The sequence below is a fragment of the Dendronephthya gigantea genome, unplaced genomic scaffold (assembly GCF_004324835.1).
Source record: "Dendronephthya gigantea isolate DGI-Jeju-01 unplaced genomic scaffold, DenGig_1.0 000237F, whole genome shotgun sequence".
NCBI classification, from domain to species: domain Eukaryota; kingdom Metazoa; phylum Cnidaria; class Anthozoa; order Malacalcyonacea; family Nephtheidae; genus Dendronephthya; species Dendronephthya gigantea.
This window is the reverse complement of record NW_021163247.1, coordinates 25,160-43,407: the sequence shown is the minus strand read 5'-3', so window position 1 is coordinate 43,407 and position 18,248 is coordinate 25,160. Positions and strand designations below refer to the sequence as shown.

General features: G+C 36.3%; 1 protein-coding gene across 1 annotated transcript in view; it reads right to left on the bottom strand.

Moving 5' to 3' along the window:
* LOC114540502 (fibrillin-2-like) overlaps positions 1-18,248 on the bottom strand; it is a 44,199-nt gene that overhangs the window by 20,595 nt on the left and 5,356 nt on the right. Inside the window, exons 4-10 of the mRNA XM_028560635.1 lie at positions 14,293-14,408; positions 13,378-13,448; positions 12,634-12,821; positions 2,501-2,635; positions 1,920-2,042; positions 1,492-1,614; positions 1,146-1,268 (exon numbers count right to left, since the gene is read on the bottom strand). Coding sequence (XP_028416436.1) covers positions 1,146-1,268; positions 1,492-1,614; positions 1,920-2,042; positions 2,501-2,635; positions 12,634-12,821; positions 13,378-13,448; positions 14,293-14,408 — 879 coding nt within the window. The remainder of the gene's footprint in view (positions 1-1,145; positions 1,269-1,491; positions 1,615-1,919; positions 2,043-2,500; positions 2,636-12,633; positions 12,822-13,377; positions 13,449-14,292; positions 14,409-18,248) is intronic.

The following is an 18,248-nucleotide window of genomic DNA, read 5'->3' as shown; positions in this document are numbered from 1 at the left end:
TTCTCACCGAAGGTTTTAAAGACTGGAGGCTGATTTTGTCTTGGCTCTTTGAGAACAACTTATATATATAACTATATATATATATATATATATGTATTATATATCCCTTCCACCACAAAAGAATGCAGTTTATGTTCCATATAACAGATAAAAGAATTGAGCGTATTTGAATTAGTGGAAATGCTAAACTTGGCTGCGAAATTTGGTAAAATACGGAAAATATAGCCATGTCAAATTAGCATATTTTGTATTACGCGCGGAAATTGTAGCTAATTTAGTTACAAACTTCCGGCCGTAAGATTCCGGCTTCTCTCATTCCTGGTTTTAAAGATTCCGGCTTTTCTCATTCCTGGTTTTAGAGATTCCGGCTTTTCTCATTCTTTGTTTTAAAGATTCCGGCTTTTCTAATTCCTGGTTTTAAAGATTCCGGCTTTTCTCATTCCTGGTTTCAAAGATTCCGGCTTTTCCCATTCCTGGTTTTAAAGATTCCGGCTTTTCTCATTCCTGGTTTTAAAGATTCCGGCCTTTCCCATTCCTGGTTTTAAAGATTCCGGCTTTTCTCATTCCTGGTTTTAAAGATTCCGGCTTTTCCCATTCCTTGTTTTATCATTCCCCGTTCCCTTCCCCGTTCCCTTCCTCGATTCCCCGTTCCTGGTTTTAAAGATAGCCATTAATTATCTGTATTCGCAAGCTCGCAAACGAAGTTGCAGAAATTTTCAAATATCCCGATATAATTAACGTTCTCTCAACCTTGATATCCAACGTTATCTTGACGTTGGTTGAACCTTGTTTAAACGTAAGCCCAACGTTGGCGCTGAACATTAGCTGAACATTGCATTAACGTCGGACATTAGGTTATATGAACGTTGAGTTGAACGTTGTACGGACGTTGTATTAACGTCGGACTTTAACGTTACCTTACGTTAATACCACGTTCCGACGAAGGAGCTGGTTTTCTTTAATGATTAACAATATGATTAACTGTCAACGGGTTATTATTAATCTTGCTGAGCAGTTTATAATTATTATAGTTACAGGTGTTCCAAAGCGGCAGTGTTGTTAGTGTTGTTCGCATTCCGATTCCAGAAATTTAGATCTTAAATTTAGACCAAAACTATAACAAAATAGTAATGCAAAGCACATACCTTCGCATGTAGTACCATTTCCTGTATAACCGTCGTTACAGGTACAAATGAACGAACCCGTGGTATTACTGCACGTTGCCTTACTGTCGCAATTATGAGTCCCAAGTGTGCATTCGTCAACATCTTCAAATGTAATAAAGATTGAATATTTCACGAAGGAGCTGGTTTTCTTTAATGATTAACAGTTAACGGGTTATTATTAATCTTGCTGAGCAGTTTATAATTATTATAGTTATATGTGTTCCAAAGCGGCAGTGTTGTTAGAGTTGTTCGCATTCCGATTCCAGAAATTTAGATTTTAAATTTAGACCAAAACTTTAAAAAAATAGTAATGCAAAGCACATACCTTCGCATGCAGTACGATTTCCTGTATAACCGTCGTTACAGGTACAAATGAACGAACCGATGGTATTACTGCACGTTGCCTTACTGTCGCAATTACGAGTCCCAAGTGTGCATTCGTCAACATCTTCAAAGATAATATAATTGAACATTAAACGACGGACACTGTTTAATAACTCGATGTGCATATTTTGTTCATATAGCAGTGTCAAATTTCACTGTCATAATTATGACTGTTGCTTTGACAATCTCATCAGTGACAATTAATTATGAGTTCAAAGTTTGCATTTGTCAGCATCTTCTAAGGCAGCAAAGATTGAATAATTAATGCACGTTCATATAGTAACGTCCAAATAGACTGTAGAAGTTATAATCCTTCTTTTTATGAAAAAAATATTTTATGAAAAACAAAAAGTAATAGAAAGCACATACCTTCGCAGGTAGTTCCGTTTCCTGTATACCCTTCATTGCAGGTACAAGTGAACGACCCATTGGTGTTTTTACACGTTGCTTGATTGTGACAGTTGTCAGTGTCAAGTGCGCATTCGTCAACATCTTTAAAGGTAATAAATCATGAATATTTGGCGAAGAAGACGGGCAGTTTTGATGAATGCGCACATTCGGTGCAGAGTACTATTTTCGTGCTGCGATAACTAATTGGATAGCGAATGAAAAATGTTGGAGAAGTAAGAAGGATTGAAGAAATATTCCAAAATATATTATATCATAAAACCATCTATAACATTTCATACGTAATTTGCATCGCATGAAGTAGCGCACGAATCCATATTTAAAACGTGGAACACTCATGTATAAACCGTATACCACGCAGTTTGGTAAGTCTCAATTTCACTGCATGCAAACAAACAACACTATTACGAAAAAATACGTTAAAAGCACTTAAATACCTTTCCAAAAACAACTTAGAATGGACACGATTGCCACTTGATAAATCCAGAACACTTGAGACAAAAATAGATATCAAACCCTATAGTAGACGTGTTTATGCTTACCAATGCAGCCTGTGTTATTTTTTTCATATCCAGAATGACAAATACATTCATAACTTGTGTTTGTGTTCCTACATAACGCGTTGTTACCACAATCAGGAGTATGGATACTATTTTGAGGATTACATTCGTCATAATCTGGGAGAAAAAATTGTATAATACCATTAATTTTAACGATCGTAAAAATAATAAAATGGCGGAAAGTTTTTTGCGAACAAACTAAACATCCCTGGAGGAAATAAAAAGGCCAAAAAGGTAAACGAAAGTTCGCAACAAAGCTACCAAAGTTATACGATTTTCTTATGATAATAATAAACAAGTAATATTGTTCGTACAATTGGGGATTAACTCTCCCCGACGACTAGTCCTATTTTGGCAATATCTTTAAACATCAGTCGTATTTTAATAATTTAACTTTAATATTCGCCATCGCACGCCTGTACTATTAATAATAATAAAAGCCTTAGTGAAAAACAAAATATTTACGAAGGAAATAAGAAATTTATGTAATGTTATTATAAATAGACTACTAAGGAAAGGTGTACCCCCAAGAAGATACGCCTTGCCGACAATAATTAAAACTCTTATATGATGGGCTTGGCGCCCAATCTAAGAGACCGTCAGGTACGAAGTGCACGCGATATGGGAATGGTGGTGAATGGCCAGCAGCAATTTGAAAACTAACAAAGACCAAATACCCAAACCACAAACGGTCAGATTAAGCGTGACATCGCAAAAGACAGAGCTCGTTTAAAGTTGAACCCACCTCCTCCCCAAAGCCTCCACTAACAATTATGTACATTGGATAATTTACAGTAGCTGATATATATAGAGAGAAGACCGTTATATCTTAGCGATGTTAGTAGGCGTATATACATAATATTTGGAATTTTAATCGAATGTAATCATAAATATTTTTTGTTTGCAAGAGATAAAGCGGCTAGGAGAACCATTACTCCTAGCCAATATTATCCCAAAACGGTGTAAAATTTAATGTGTCATCATTAATGCTCAGAAAACTGAGCTGCGGAAGGGGCATGCAAAATGCATAGCTGGCATAAAGCTATTTTGCGCCTAATCCATAATTTTTGGCCCTGAGAATTGTAAGTCAATATTGCCTCGGTGATATTCTTAGGATAAGCTATTTTCTCTGTCTCGGCACCAAGTTGAGCAAATAATGAGCGGAATCCCTTCACCAGTGTAAACCTTTCATATGCACGCATGTGCTTATTCTGTTGTGAAATTTATAACATGTCTCCTTGGTCATGATTTTGAAATTAGGAATCCATAAGATAGTGCAAAGTTTCATGCCCTCTAATACCTCAGCAACGTGTCGTCTGTCCCCAACATAACAGAATGAGGGTTTTAACTTCTGCCAGTAAAAATCTAAAGAACCCGGTTTAACAAAACCGTGATTCAAGCAGAAAGTTTATTTTTCAGTATTTCGATTGCTCTAAAAATTATCCTGAAATTTGTACGCTTCCTTTACCTGGCTAGATTACAATTGTAATTCCAAATAATTTCGTTGGTTGTATAGTTCGATATGGACTGTAAAAAATTTACTATTAAAGTGTTCTACTACTAAAAAATTTACCATTAAATCACAATCAAGGAGTCCAGGATAATCAAAATTAATGTACATTAGGCGCAATGTTGTCATCATTGTATTGTAATTTAGTTGCCCGTGCAAAACGGCCGTTTGAATTTTTTCCACTCACCACAATACTGAAACTTTGGACTATATAACCAGGGACCCCGGAACGATGCGAGGTGGCAAAGGGGACAGATTTTGGTAAAAAGGCACTCCTGTAGCAATGCGTAATAACCGAAATATAGAATGTTTGCAAGCATTGTTTGACCCATTGAACCTCGTGTCATCGTGTTTAGACGATTGTGATATTGTCCATACTCGTTCTTGAAACTTCTACTTGAAGCCCAGTTTACACGATCCAAATTTGTTGGACCCTATTCACCCAATTTAATAGTTTGTTCAGTTGACTTGCAATGAATATGGGCAGCAAATAAACTGAAGCCAACCCAGTATTGCTTCATCGATAATACACTACATCCCATACATCAGAAGTTAATTGGATCGAACAAAATTGCATCGTGTAAGGGCACCTTAGCCCCAATGGGCGACTTGCGCTAAAGCAAAGCATCACGGTAGTTTAGTTACACAGTAGAATTTTCCAATATGGCGATCGCGATGTGCTTTGTTGTGTTAACCGTGAATAACTCAACAATCCAGGAGTAATTTTTTTATCTAGTTTAAGTAAAAAGCTTTTATAAATTCCTTAAGGCTTTTTCAGGCCTTTACCGTCTCACGGAATTTTTACAAGCTTTATATTTTGTAATATTCAACACCGTTGACAAGCGTGCGAAGTGAAACATGGCTTCGATTGAACATGGAGGAGCAGACATTTGCCTTTTCTTCACACTTAGGAGGTAGGTAAATGGATAAAAATCATTTTAAATGAAAGGCTCACTCTTGTTCGTTACGTGCGAGAAATATCTCGGCGATCGCGCTGTTTTCAGCAACTTGAGGGGCTAAAATGTTCGTACAACTAGCCAGCTAAAACAACACATGCTTTGATCAAGCGTTCCATTTTCAAACCAAAACATTGAGTTTGTTTGGCGGGAAAAATATCCGTTGAAATTGTTTGACATTTCATTTTTAAACATTCACATTGTTGATATTGTTAAAAAGTACTTTTAAACACCATTGGTTGCTCGTTTACAATTCTGGAGGATTAAAAAAAAATATTTTACGTATACTTGAAATACTCGAGCGTTGCCGCCGTCTATTTTAACGAATTTTCGACGTGTCTTGTTGCTCTCTTTTTACGAAAATATTATGGAGGAAACGGATAGTAAATCTCCTGGTACAAGCATACAGTGGACAAAAACTTATTGGCATGCCTCCGTTCACACATGAACTGCTTAAACAACACCTAATTACTGACACCTCAGCTAAACATGGAAAACCACCAAATGCTATCAAACATAAAAAGTATGGCTATCAACTTTTCAAAGAAAAAATGGTCACGAAAGTACAAGTTAAGGCTAATGTAATGAAAGGCACTGAGCATTTCTTTCTTGTGAAAAGCGAGGTTCATGCATCAATGAAGAAGGCACAATATAATGTGTATGTTCATTTACACCAGGACACTGGTAAAGTTTCGCACGCAAGTTGTTCTTGTATTGCTGGAAAGGGTGGTTGCTGCAAGCATGTAGCTGCCTTATTATTTCAAATTCTTGACTTCATTCAACTTGAATTAAATGAAGTTCCAGATGACCTATCTTGTACACAACTGCTACAACAGTGGCATGTACCAGCAAGTGAATACACAAAATCTGCTGTACTTTTTGATCATGTCAAATTTACCAAAGCCACTTCAAAAAAGAGACCTTACTCAACTACCTTGTTAACTGACAATAACCCAGCACCTGCTTTTGCTAAGAATGCAAATCAAAGTGACATTATAAGACTAAAGAATGGGCTAAAATCTGCTAACACAAGCAATTATTTTGAAAGCCTTTTGGAATCAAACAATTGTAAACCATTCGATTACAAGGAGTTTCAAGAAGCTCTGCCCTCAAAAAAAAGATTTACTGAGGCTGGACAGAGGGCCAATCTTCTATATAATGTGGAAATTAGAGATAAAATCTTGAATGCAATTACGATTCCCAGCCTTGCTGAAGTGTGTAAGAATGTGCCCTGTCCTCCACAGCATACACCTTTTGTTCAGGAAAAACTTTTTAAAACAAAACAACAATTGCATGATATTGAATGCAGCACAAGAGGGCAGTCAAACAATGACCTTTGGTTTGCGGACAGGCGTCTTCGTTTAACAGCCTCAAATTTTGGCCTAGTTTTAAAACGTCGGGAAAATATTTTCCCAAAATCATTACTCTCAAAGCAGTTTTCATTGGCTGGCAGCAAAACAAAAGCACCACAATCATGTGAATGGGGACGTAACAATGAACAAAATGCAATCATGACACATTTAGAAAACTGTCTTGACAATGGACAACAAATCAAAGCATGTGTTGAGTGTAGATTGGTAGTCAATGCACAAGCTCCATGGCTAGGTGCAAGTCCAGATTTTTTATTGTATGACCCCAGTGAAGAGAATCCATATGGTATTGGAGAGGTCAAGTGTCCGTTTTCCAAAAGGGACATGAACATCAAAGAAGCCTGCACGGATCCTTCATTTTATCTGCAAGTGGCAGATGTGAAGGACCCTAAACCTATGTTGAAAAGAAGTCATGCATATTATTTTCAGGTGCAGGGCATCATGGCTTCATGCAACGTAGAATGGACTGACTTTGTGGTATATACTACAAAGGAAGTCCATTGTGAACGGATATACTTTGATCATGAATTGTGGAGCAAAACTATGCTTCCAAAGCTTACTTCTTTTTACTTTAGTTACATTTATGCTGAACTTAAAGATTAATTAAACTGTCAAATTACAGAATATTATGTGCCCTCAGTAATTGTTTCCTCAGATGGCTTATCGTTTATTAAGGGTGGCTGGAAAAGTGTTAGATATGAACAAATTACTCAAATTTTGTTCAGTTCTGGTGTCATGCTCAAAGGGAAAGTGTTTATTATTCTGAAACATTTAATGCGCTGAATTGCTCTTTCTACATGCACCCTAACTGCAGCTATTGTTCTTGTTTCACTCTCATCATTCACTGAAAGTTGATCAGCTCCATTTAGGAATGGTGGGATATTTAAGCCAATTCCACTAGGCATATCATCCTCAATATTAAACCCCCGATCAGCCATGATGTCATCTCCCGGCTCAAGCAAATTCAGAATGCCACAATCTTTTGTAATTTGTGTATCACTGGACCTCCCAGTAGCTCAGATACAAATGTTGGATATCCAGCAGGTGATATCCCAATGAGCCCTTTAGCAGTATTGTGATTTTTATAAGAGGAATAAGTTGCAGACTGACTTCTAAATGATGTTGGCATTTCAATATAAATTTCTGTACAATCAATTATAACACGGGTATTAGGATAGCTATCTTTGAAGGCTTGTGGCATGGTCTCCTGAACATGTTTACGTGGTGCCCAAATGGGGAGAGCCCTCATTCGGTGGTAAAGAAACCCCAACCAAGTGGTTTCAATGCGTGAGTACTGGGTGTGTGAAATTCCAAACCTGTTGGCAATGTCAAGTCCTAACAATCCACATCTCAACCGAACTAATACCATGAACAGTTCTTGTTCTGGGGAAAGTGACCGTGGCCGTCCGTGCTTTTGTTTTTGGCTCTACATGTTCCATGTTACATGATCCAGCATACATTAAAAAATTACAAGCTGGTTGCAAGTAGTCAAAAAATGCTTTGAATGTTGCATAATTCGGAAAACTAGTATAAAACTTGAAATTTGCATCACTTGCAATAACATGTTCTAAGCGTAGTACACACTGGCTGTATTTCATTAACAATTCCTCATGTTTAGTTTTTAATTCAGCAAGTTCAGTTTTTGGGTCATTGTATAGAGGCTCATCTTCATCTTCAGTCAACTGCTGTTTGTCAAGGATAGGGACACTGGTACTATCATTGCTGGTACTATCATTGCTGGCACTAACATTACTGCCCCGACCTTCATTGCTATTTTTTGTTGGTCTATGTGATGACATAGGACCAGTTGGGAATGCATCCAACACTTTCTTACCACCCGGGAAATGTAGTGAACATACTTTGTGGCTTTTTAAAGGCTGTTTTTGTATGCCTAACAAGTTTAGCCATTTTTCTTTCTTATGTGACTCCGAAGGAAATTTGTAAAAAGACAAATTCTTGTTCTTCACACTATTGCTGGAACAAAGTGGTACACAACAGGTTGTTCCTCCTCTAGTTTTTAAAGCTACCTCCGTTTCCTCCATAGTATTTTCGTAAAAAGAGAGCAACAAGACACGTCGAAAATTCGTTAAAATAGACGGCGGTAACGCTCGAGTATTTCAAGTATACGTAAAATATTTTTTTTCTAATTCTCCAGAATTGTAAACGAGCAACCAGTACTTTTTAACAATATCAACAATGTGAATGTTTAACTAGGGATCCAAGGATAGTGCAAAGTTTTCATGCCCTGTAATACCTAAGCAACACGTTTTCCCAACATAAACATTTTGACTTATGCCAGTAAAAATATAATGAACTAGGTTAAACATTAATCAAAAGGAAATTATTCAAAGTACTCAAGTTACGTTAGCCGCGGATACTGTCACTATTAAATTATAATTTTAGTTGCCCATGTAAACCGGACGCGATTTTTAGTGCAAAGTTTCAAAGAAACTTTGCAGTATTGTGATGAGTAGGGAAATTCACATCAGTCATTCATACAGTCATAGTGTAAACTTTCCGGGGGGGTAGTTTATTTTATGCTTTTAGTAACTTTTTGTACATGATCTGTAATTTAAAATTTTTAAATCAGTTTAACTTGCTTTATTTATTAATGCACTATCCCTTTTGCTAATTTCACCAAAATATTGATGAATTTTGACCGTTACTGTAAATTTTGAAGCATTGTTTTTTCGTGGTTTGGGTTTTGTTTTAAAGAGATTTGCCCCCGGAACACCCGATTTTTTCTTATACGTCGCAACTGCGCATGGGCCGTCGAGCCTTGAATATTATTCACAATGTGAAGAAGCCAGGAGCGACGAGCATTGCTTCAAAACATTCGGGCGTAAAAATCGAGCAATTCTTTGAGAATCTACGCAATTTATCAACTTATGTTATGAATTACGAGCATTCAATTCAACACAAGTATAATTTGGAAGGTTGATTCCATAAATAGAGCTAAGAGGATAGAACGAAATGACGCTGTGTTGTTTATGTATTAATAATTTGATAGATCTCTTACACGAATATATATTATGTCAATAGCAAGTCGGTCCTGATATTCTGCATACAGTACATAAATGATACTATACAAAACCGACATTTTGTGCAGTAATTAGATCATTTTAGCGGTATACAGTATTGATTATAAGTATATTGTTTTGTATCGATTTACGCGTCGACGTTCCACATCATAGATATAATATGCAATGCGGTTTATTTACATTATTTACAACGCAACTATTTTTGCTGTTCTTATGAAATGACGAATAAATTGTTGCCATCATATAAATGTAGTGAATGTACACTTCGTCACAGTTGTTTGACGAAGAAAAGAGACTAAACTGAGAAAATTGTGCCCGGTTTACATGAGCAACTAAAATATATCCTAAGGTAGGCAACTTCAATCACAATATTCAATATTCACATGGACACATGCAAACAATCCGAAAATACTTCAATTTATCCCTAAAACTCAGCTAAAATAACAAGAGAAATGAAATCTACGATAATTTTACTATACACTGACTATATTTTAATAATGAAAATAAGTTATGGAAGCGAGAAAAATGCGAAAAGTTTTTGATATTTTATCATAGGCGGCCCAGAACTGATCTTGCTGACCTCGCGCGACGCTCATATGTTGTCTGAACAGTCATAATAAAAGACTGTTCAGACAACATGAGCGTCGCGCAAGGTCAGCGAGATCAGTTCTGGGCCGCCTATGATTTTATACTCATTTTTTGAATAGGCCGATGCTGGACCCGCGCTGTTGACTTTTTGAGAACGTTTGAAAATGACGAGTTTGTAATCTAATTGCCTGTTTTTGTTCTCGCTGTTGTGACAGCCAATCAGATAGCAAATTCGTCATTTTCAAACGTTCTCAAAAGTCAACAAACTTTTCGCATTTTTCTCGCTTCCATTAGTTCCATAACTTGTTTTAATTATTAAAATATAGTCAGTGTATAGTAAAATTATCGTAGATTTCATTTCTCTTGTTATTTTAGCTTAGTTTTAGGGATAAATTGACGTATTTTTGGACTGTTTGCATGTGTGCATGTGAATATTGTGATTGAAGTTGCCTACCTTAGGATTATTATACTATATAATGGCTACCTACATTGCCTTGTCAGACAAGCAAGTCGCCTGTTGTAAGTAACAAGATTTAAGTATATTAGCATGTAAATAAATGACATATGTGTGAATTTTATGAAAGTGTACATTTTTAAATCAAATAAAACCATTCGCCATTGCATGGGCTGCCTATGCTGCGACTAACGTAACTTCACTAACTTGAGTGCTTTGAGTAATTTCCTTTTCATTAATGTTTAACCTAGTTCATTATATTTTACTGGCATAAATCAAAATGTTTGGGCATGGAAACTTTGCACTATCCTTGGATCCCTAGTCTCAGTTTAGTCTCTTTTCTTCGTCAAACAACTGTGACTACATTCACTACATTTATATGATGGCAACAATTTATCGTCATTTCATAAGAATAGCCAAAATAGTTGCGTTGTAAATAATGTAAATAAACCGCGGTGCATATTATGTCTATGATGTGGATACTTCGACGCGTAGCTAAATCGATACAAAACAATTTACATATAATCAATACTGTATACCGCCAAAATGATTTGATTACTGCACAAAATGTCCGTTTTGTATAGTATCATTTATGTACTGTATGCAGAATACCAGGTATCGACTTGCTATATATCGACATAATATATATTCGTCATTCGTGTAAGAGATCTATCAATACATAAACAACACAGCGTGGAATAAACCTTCCAAATTATATTTGTGTCGAATTGAATGCTCGTAATTCATAACATAAGTTGATAAATTGCGTAGATTCTCAAAGAATTGCACGATTTTTACGCTCGGAATGTTTTGAAGCAATGCTCGTCGCTCCTCGTTTCTTTACATCGTGAATAATGTTGAAGGCTTGACGGCACATGCGCAGTTGCGACGTATAGGAAAAAATCGGGTGTTCCGGGGGTAAATCTGCGCAAATCCCTTTGAAACAAAACCCAAACCGCGGAAAAGCAATGCTTTAAAATTTACAGTAACCGTCAAAATTCCTCAATATTTTGGTGAACTTAGCAAAAGGGATGTAGAGAATTAATAAATAAAGCAAGTTAAACTGATTTAAAAACTTTAAATTACTGATTATATACAAAAAGCTACTACACGCATAAAAACACTCCGCCCCCCGGAGTTTACACTATGACTGACTGACTGTCTGACTGTCTGATGTGAATTTTCGCCACTCACCACAATACTGCAAAGTTTCACAGAAACTTTGCACTAAAAATGAAATGTCAAACAATTTCAACGGATATTTTTCCCGCCAAACAAACTCAATGTTTTGGTTTGAAAATGGAACGCTTGATCAAAGCATGTGTTGTTTTAGCTGGCTAGTTGTACGAACATTTTAACCCCTCAAGTTGCTGAAAACAGCGCGATCGCCGAGATATTTCTCGCACGTAACGAACAAGAGTGAGCCTTTCATTTAAAATGATTTTTATCCATTTACCTACCTCCTAAGTGTGAAGAAAAGGCAAATGTCTGCTCCTCCATGTTCAATCGAAGCCATGTTTCACTTCGCACGCTTGTCAACGGTGTTGAATATTACAAAATATAAAGCTTGTAAAAATTCCATGAGACGGTAAAGGCCTGAAAAAGCCTTAAGGAATTTATAAAAGCTTTTTACTTAAACTAGATAAAAAAAATTACTCCTGGATTGTTGAGTTATTCACGGTTAACACAACAAAGCACATCGCGATCGCCATATTGGAAAATTCTACTGTGTAACTAAACTACCGTGAAGCTTTGCTTTAGCGCAAGTCGCCCATTGCCCAACTGGTAAAGGGTGGGGGCAGTTGCCCCTGCTGTATTCCTTTTGAATTCACATCAGCCATATGAAATTATGTATCATATTCATTCATCTTACTAATTGCTTCAACCTAATTACATCATTCTTTAGAAACGCAATATCTTGTAATTTAAAACCATAATAGAAAAATTATATGACAGAGGCTTCTCGAGTATTTTCTTAACTTGAGCCTGCCCGTCTGCCCGCTACTTATTTTAATACTTTTACACAAACGCCTCTGCGGACGAAGGTAGTTGTTACTGGAAAGTCTTTTAAGACAATAAAAATTCCCTTATTAAACTCGCTGGTGTGTCATTCGGCAACCCATTTGGCAATGCTTTTGTTATATGTTAGCGAAAATATTGGATAAACGTTAACATAATTATTTGGAAGTTAAATACCTTTCACACTAAATTGGCTTTTTACTTCAGTGAGATTTGTGCTCTCGCTGATTTGGAGATCTGCTCCAAGAAATGTGCCGTTTTGCGTTACATTCATTGACTCGACTAACTCTTCTTGAATATTTTCATTGGTTATTCCAGCGGAATCATTGAATGTTGCAACGTAATCAAAACCAAGAGATCCTTGGCTGAAATCGTAAAAAAGAGAATATATATATATATATATATTAAATTATATATATATATAATTATATATATATATATTCGCTTGCTTAGACCCGACTGATTTCCTTTGTACGTTATTGTTCCTATGATACGTAAACAAGAATACATGAATATATACGATGTCCCAACACACTGACGGATAATCCGTTCAAAAAAACAGTCCCAAAAAACCTCGAAATTTAAATCGCACAAAGTAATAGATAGAGACTAGAGTTTAAATACCTACCCACAAATGACCTTTATTAACAATATATAATAATACACAAATATGCAAAAAAATATAAATTTATAGACTAAAACTCAATGACTACGACATTCAACAATATTTTACATTTTTGTAACTAGCATTTCATTATTTGCGTTTAATCCCCACAGGAAAAAATTCGTACGGTCATTCAAATTTTTAACAGCAGGACAGTGATTTCAAAATTTTGTGTTTTTTGTAAAACCTTTACACCTTCTAGGTACGGCCGTGAACAAAGAGTTGAGCAAAATCTCAAAAAGGCTGTTAAAACTTACAATAGTCGTAAAATGATGATTGACTGAAAGGTAAAACGTAGCCTCGCTGTTCTCGTGTAGAGATTCGTAAGCTATAGAAAGACAAAATATAAACTATTATAGATAATTATGCATATAATTTATTAAAAATATTCTTGTTAAAATTTAATAATTTAATAATATTCTTGATATTTTGCATGGTGAATCAATACGTGATGAATCATCAATTTTGCTTTTTGTCCGTTACCCCGGGGCTTGTGCAGTGCAATGGTGAGTATTGCACTGACACGGGCCCGGGTAAGAGATAGAAAGCTGTGATTATATGGTGTTGTTCACAAATTGATGACTTTGGTAAAAAAAACTTTTAGCATTTTTTTTAAAGGAAATCTCTCGAATCTAGCTTTTAAACATATATTTCGTTGTTCATGCATGACGTCGGTTCTGCTAATCTGCTATCGTGAAGATTTTTAATTGGAAATTTTAATTGGTATAAATTTAAACGCGTTGCGAGGACCAAACTTAGCTATACCTCTAACACTTTAAACCTTATAATCGATTACTTACAATCGTGGGTTTAAAATATTGTGGTATTTCGAAAAAGTAAGGGTAAAATGATCGGAATTCAGAACACTATTTCAATTCACAACACTTATAATGATACGCTAGTCAAACAACTAAAGCATATAAGTCCAATTAACGCATACGGGAGTGTACGAAATATGATGGATAATTCATCTAAAACGACATTTTTTACAGTTTCGACATAAAGTGTTCAGACGCCATTGCCACTGACTAATTTTATCAATATTCCGTATTGAAACTGAAATGTATGTGAGTGTTGGTGAATGGAATAAAAAAACAAAAATATCGAAGCAAAAGCCCAAGAGCGACTTCATGAATATTAAAATTTTATCAGAATGTCGTAGTCGTACATACCACAACGGTTAACAGTTGAGTAATTTGAAAGTACTCTACACTTTGTGGATCATTATAGGCAGGGATGTAGACGAGATTTATAATCACAAATTGACCTTCGACAGAGGCTTGAATATCTAAGAGGAAGAGAAGACGCATGAGAGTTGTTGTTTGATCGTTTATGCAGGGTAGGACAGTCATGTACTGTAAAATTTTAATTGTATAATGTTATTGATGTAATGTTAAAATTACGGCGTGCTAATTAGCCGATTTATTTCAGTAATGATACATTTCGTTGATTATTACATTCAGACTGTAATCATCGGCAAATACTGTTATATCATTGGCTAAGAGAAGTCGGATTTGAGCGGCTCATCCAACTCTGGTAAAAATTCTCAAACATCACTCGTACTATTAATCCCCAATTGCACTCGCTGTCGCATGATTACCGTATACTAATTGCACATTTTGCAATGTGTAATTGCACCCTTGCCAATAAAATATATATGATAGCCAATAAAAAAAATTGCAGTATATATACAACTAGCCAATCGTCATTCAGGATACAGAGTAAGAATAACGAAATGCAAAATGGCGCGATATTTGCACAAAAAACTAAACAGTCCTGAAATTCCCAACAAAGGCGAAAATATTAAAGAAAGTAGAAAATCCTGGATAAAAATCTGGCAGGACTGGGTGCTAAAAATTATGTCTTAAAAAACCGCGATAAAGCGCTATGAAGAATTTGCGATTTTCCCATGTTAAAAATAAACAAAAATTTATGTGCCATATCGCTCTTACCATTTGGGAAAATGGAGTGAGTGGTGCAACGCATGATTATGAACGATTTTACTACGCAAAAAACTCCATTGACCCAAATGATATACTTACACGAGGTACTAATAAGTTATACATGTATTGTAGAATCAACATTTCTTTTTCCAATAATTGATCGTTTCGTTGTCATAATGTATCTATATAGACTTTGATCGGCAATATCCCTTAAGGCAGATTTCTATTCAGTGCAAAATATTGCGCGATCGACTATTTAGTTCAATTTCCAATCCTGATACACAAACCACGCGAAATTTAAAGCAAAAATGCAAAATGGGTGCCGTTGACAGACGGATTGTTTCTACACGAAATAGAACTTTTTCCCCGAGCCGGTGCGAAGCACCGGGCGAGGGTACTAATTCCCCCCGGAGATTTTAATTACGTACGCCCGGGAATGCAAATGCGAAATGAAAGTTGTCCGCCATTATGTCATGGACGTTGGGCGTTTTTGTAAGTTATGCGCATGCGTGGGTTTAAGACGAGTTAAAACTGGTAACTAACAAACGTTTGCAAGCGTGCGATTTGCTAAATTAAAATTTTGGTTCGCGTCAGCATTATTATTATTAAAGGTTTATTATTAAAGGTTTATTGAATATATAAAATTGCACCGAAGTGAAATACTTTATATTTACAAGTATTGTAACTCTATTAAAAACAAATATATAGTAGCAGATAATTTAAATATAAATATTCTATTTACATGATTTCTCCTACATACATGCATTAAATGTTACAAAAAGTTGTAACGATTATAAATAACTATATAGATAGTGTTAAAATATTGACGATTTGGATATATACTATATGTCCTACATACGTTAAAAAATATTATAATTAACTGGATATATTATTTGAATATTGGGTTAACGCTGGAAAGAAACTGCGTTTAAATCGGTCCGTACTACATTTAAAAATAGACAAGCTATCCGAGTTGCGGAGTGATCGACCATGTTCACTGAGCCTTGAATTAGGTATAAGTGCATTGAGTTTGTTATCACTATTTAACTTTATCTTTTGGAAGAGATTAAAGCACAGACGTTGTCTATTTTCATCCAGCCGCACGCAATCTGCAGCAGACAGTGCTTCTCTGTACGATAAACTTGGGTAAATTATTCTTAGAACTCTCCTCTGTAACCGTTCAATTTGGTCGCTAAGATACGATGGTAGGTTTGTGTGCCAAACTGGGCAACAGTACTCCAAGACCGAACGAATAAGTGCAGTATAAATTGTTAATAAATCATCTGCGGTCATACCACTTTTCTTTAAGGTGCGTATAATGTGAAGCCGCTTAGCTGCTTTCTTTGTAATCATTTTAACATGATCAGCCCATTTTAGCGAACTATTTAATACGGTACCAAGAACCTTGTGGCAGTCAACAACATCTATTGCTGTTCCGTCAATAGTTAGCGGTTCTAACATAGGCGTATCACGGAAGAAACAAGTCCTTAGCTCTTTACATTTTTTCACGTTTAACTTCATATAATTTGCGGAGGCCCAAGAGGATATATAATCAAGATCTGACTGGATTGTTGAGATGCCATGTTTGGGTATGACTTCGGAAGCAGTGAGATCATCTACATATTTCCAATAATCGCAGGTTGGTAGGGCGAGATCATTGATCATAACAAGAAACAATATAGGGCCCAATTTTGTGCCCTGTGGGACACCAGCGTTCGCCGTGAGCCATTCCGACAAAGATTTACCCAACTTAACCCGTTGTTTACGATTTGACAAGAAACTGCATATCCAGGGCAAAAGTGACCTTCGTACTCCCAAAAGGAACAACTTGGTGATCAAGATGTTAAGGTTAATGCGGTCAAAGGCCTTGCTAAAGTCTAAGAAACAAATTCGCAAATACTGACCGGGCGTGTCCAGATTTAACAGCCAATTATGAAACATGTCTAAAAGGCATAGAGTTGTAGATGTGCCCTTTGTAACGCCGAACTGTTTATGATCTATCTTGTGTGCGATATCTTCAAGAATCATTTCTGCTACAAATTCCTCCATTATTTAGAGATGCAGGGCGTTAAAGAGATTGGTCGTAAGTCGCTTTCCTCTTTCGGTGGTTTTTCTTTAGGGATTGGAATAATATTCGCAGATTTCCAAGTATCAGGAACGATTCCAGAAGATAAAGAAAGGTTAAAAAGATCAGTAATTGGTTCAGCCAGTTCATGAGCGAATTCTTTCAAAAGACGCGGTGGAATATTGTCTGGACCCATTGCTTTATAAGGGTTGAGATTTTGTAATTTCATACAGACTTGATAAGAATGTATCACCGGTACTTGCTCAGCCGCTGGCAGAAATGCTGGTAACTCGTGAATATCAAGGGGAGGAATATCTGCATTCACCGCGATATAAAATTCATTTAAGGAGTTTACTAATTGATCGTCCGTCAAAGTTACTCCATTCTTTTCGAAATGAATTGGCGCTATATTATTAGATTGACCAGATATTCGCTTGACAAGCTTCCACCAAGATCTAGTATCGCTCTTCTTCAGATGTTGAACTTTATCTGCATAAAACTTCCGTTTTCTTTCTATTATCTCTAATCTTACTTTGTCTCTATAGTGGTGCCAAAGATTTATTTCCACTGTGAAATGCCCGTTGCCGTAGTATAATCAGATTCTTTAAGGATGTTGTCATCCAAGGCTTATCAAAAGGATGTAGTTTGACAGTTTTCATAGGGAAAAATTTATCTATAGCTGCCAAAATATTTGAGGTGAATGCACTGACGAGCTCTTCTATGGTAAGGTTTTGACCATCGACAGGCCAGTCTTGGCGAGTCGCCCACCGGCCAAAAGCTTCTCGCGCGGACTGTGGAAAGCACCGATAATGTCGTTTACTGGCAGTCGTTGATATGTTAACATGTGCATTAATTCTGGGGAGCCATTTCACTATTTCATGGTCTGACGTGCCGAGGGGGGCAATTGTTGTTGGAATATTGTAAAATGGGTAAATATTTGTTATTATCAAGTCTAAAATAGCGGAACCCCTTGTGGGAGTGGTTACCACTTGAGACAAATTGTGGCAGCTAAGTAACTCAGAAATATCTAAGTTGTTAAAATCGCCTAACAGAACGATGCCACATTCTGGGTGCATATTTCGAACAACATCCAAAGTTTCAACTAGGTACGCTACAAGGT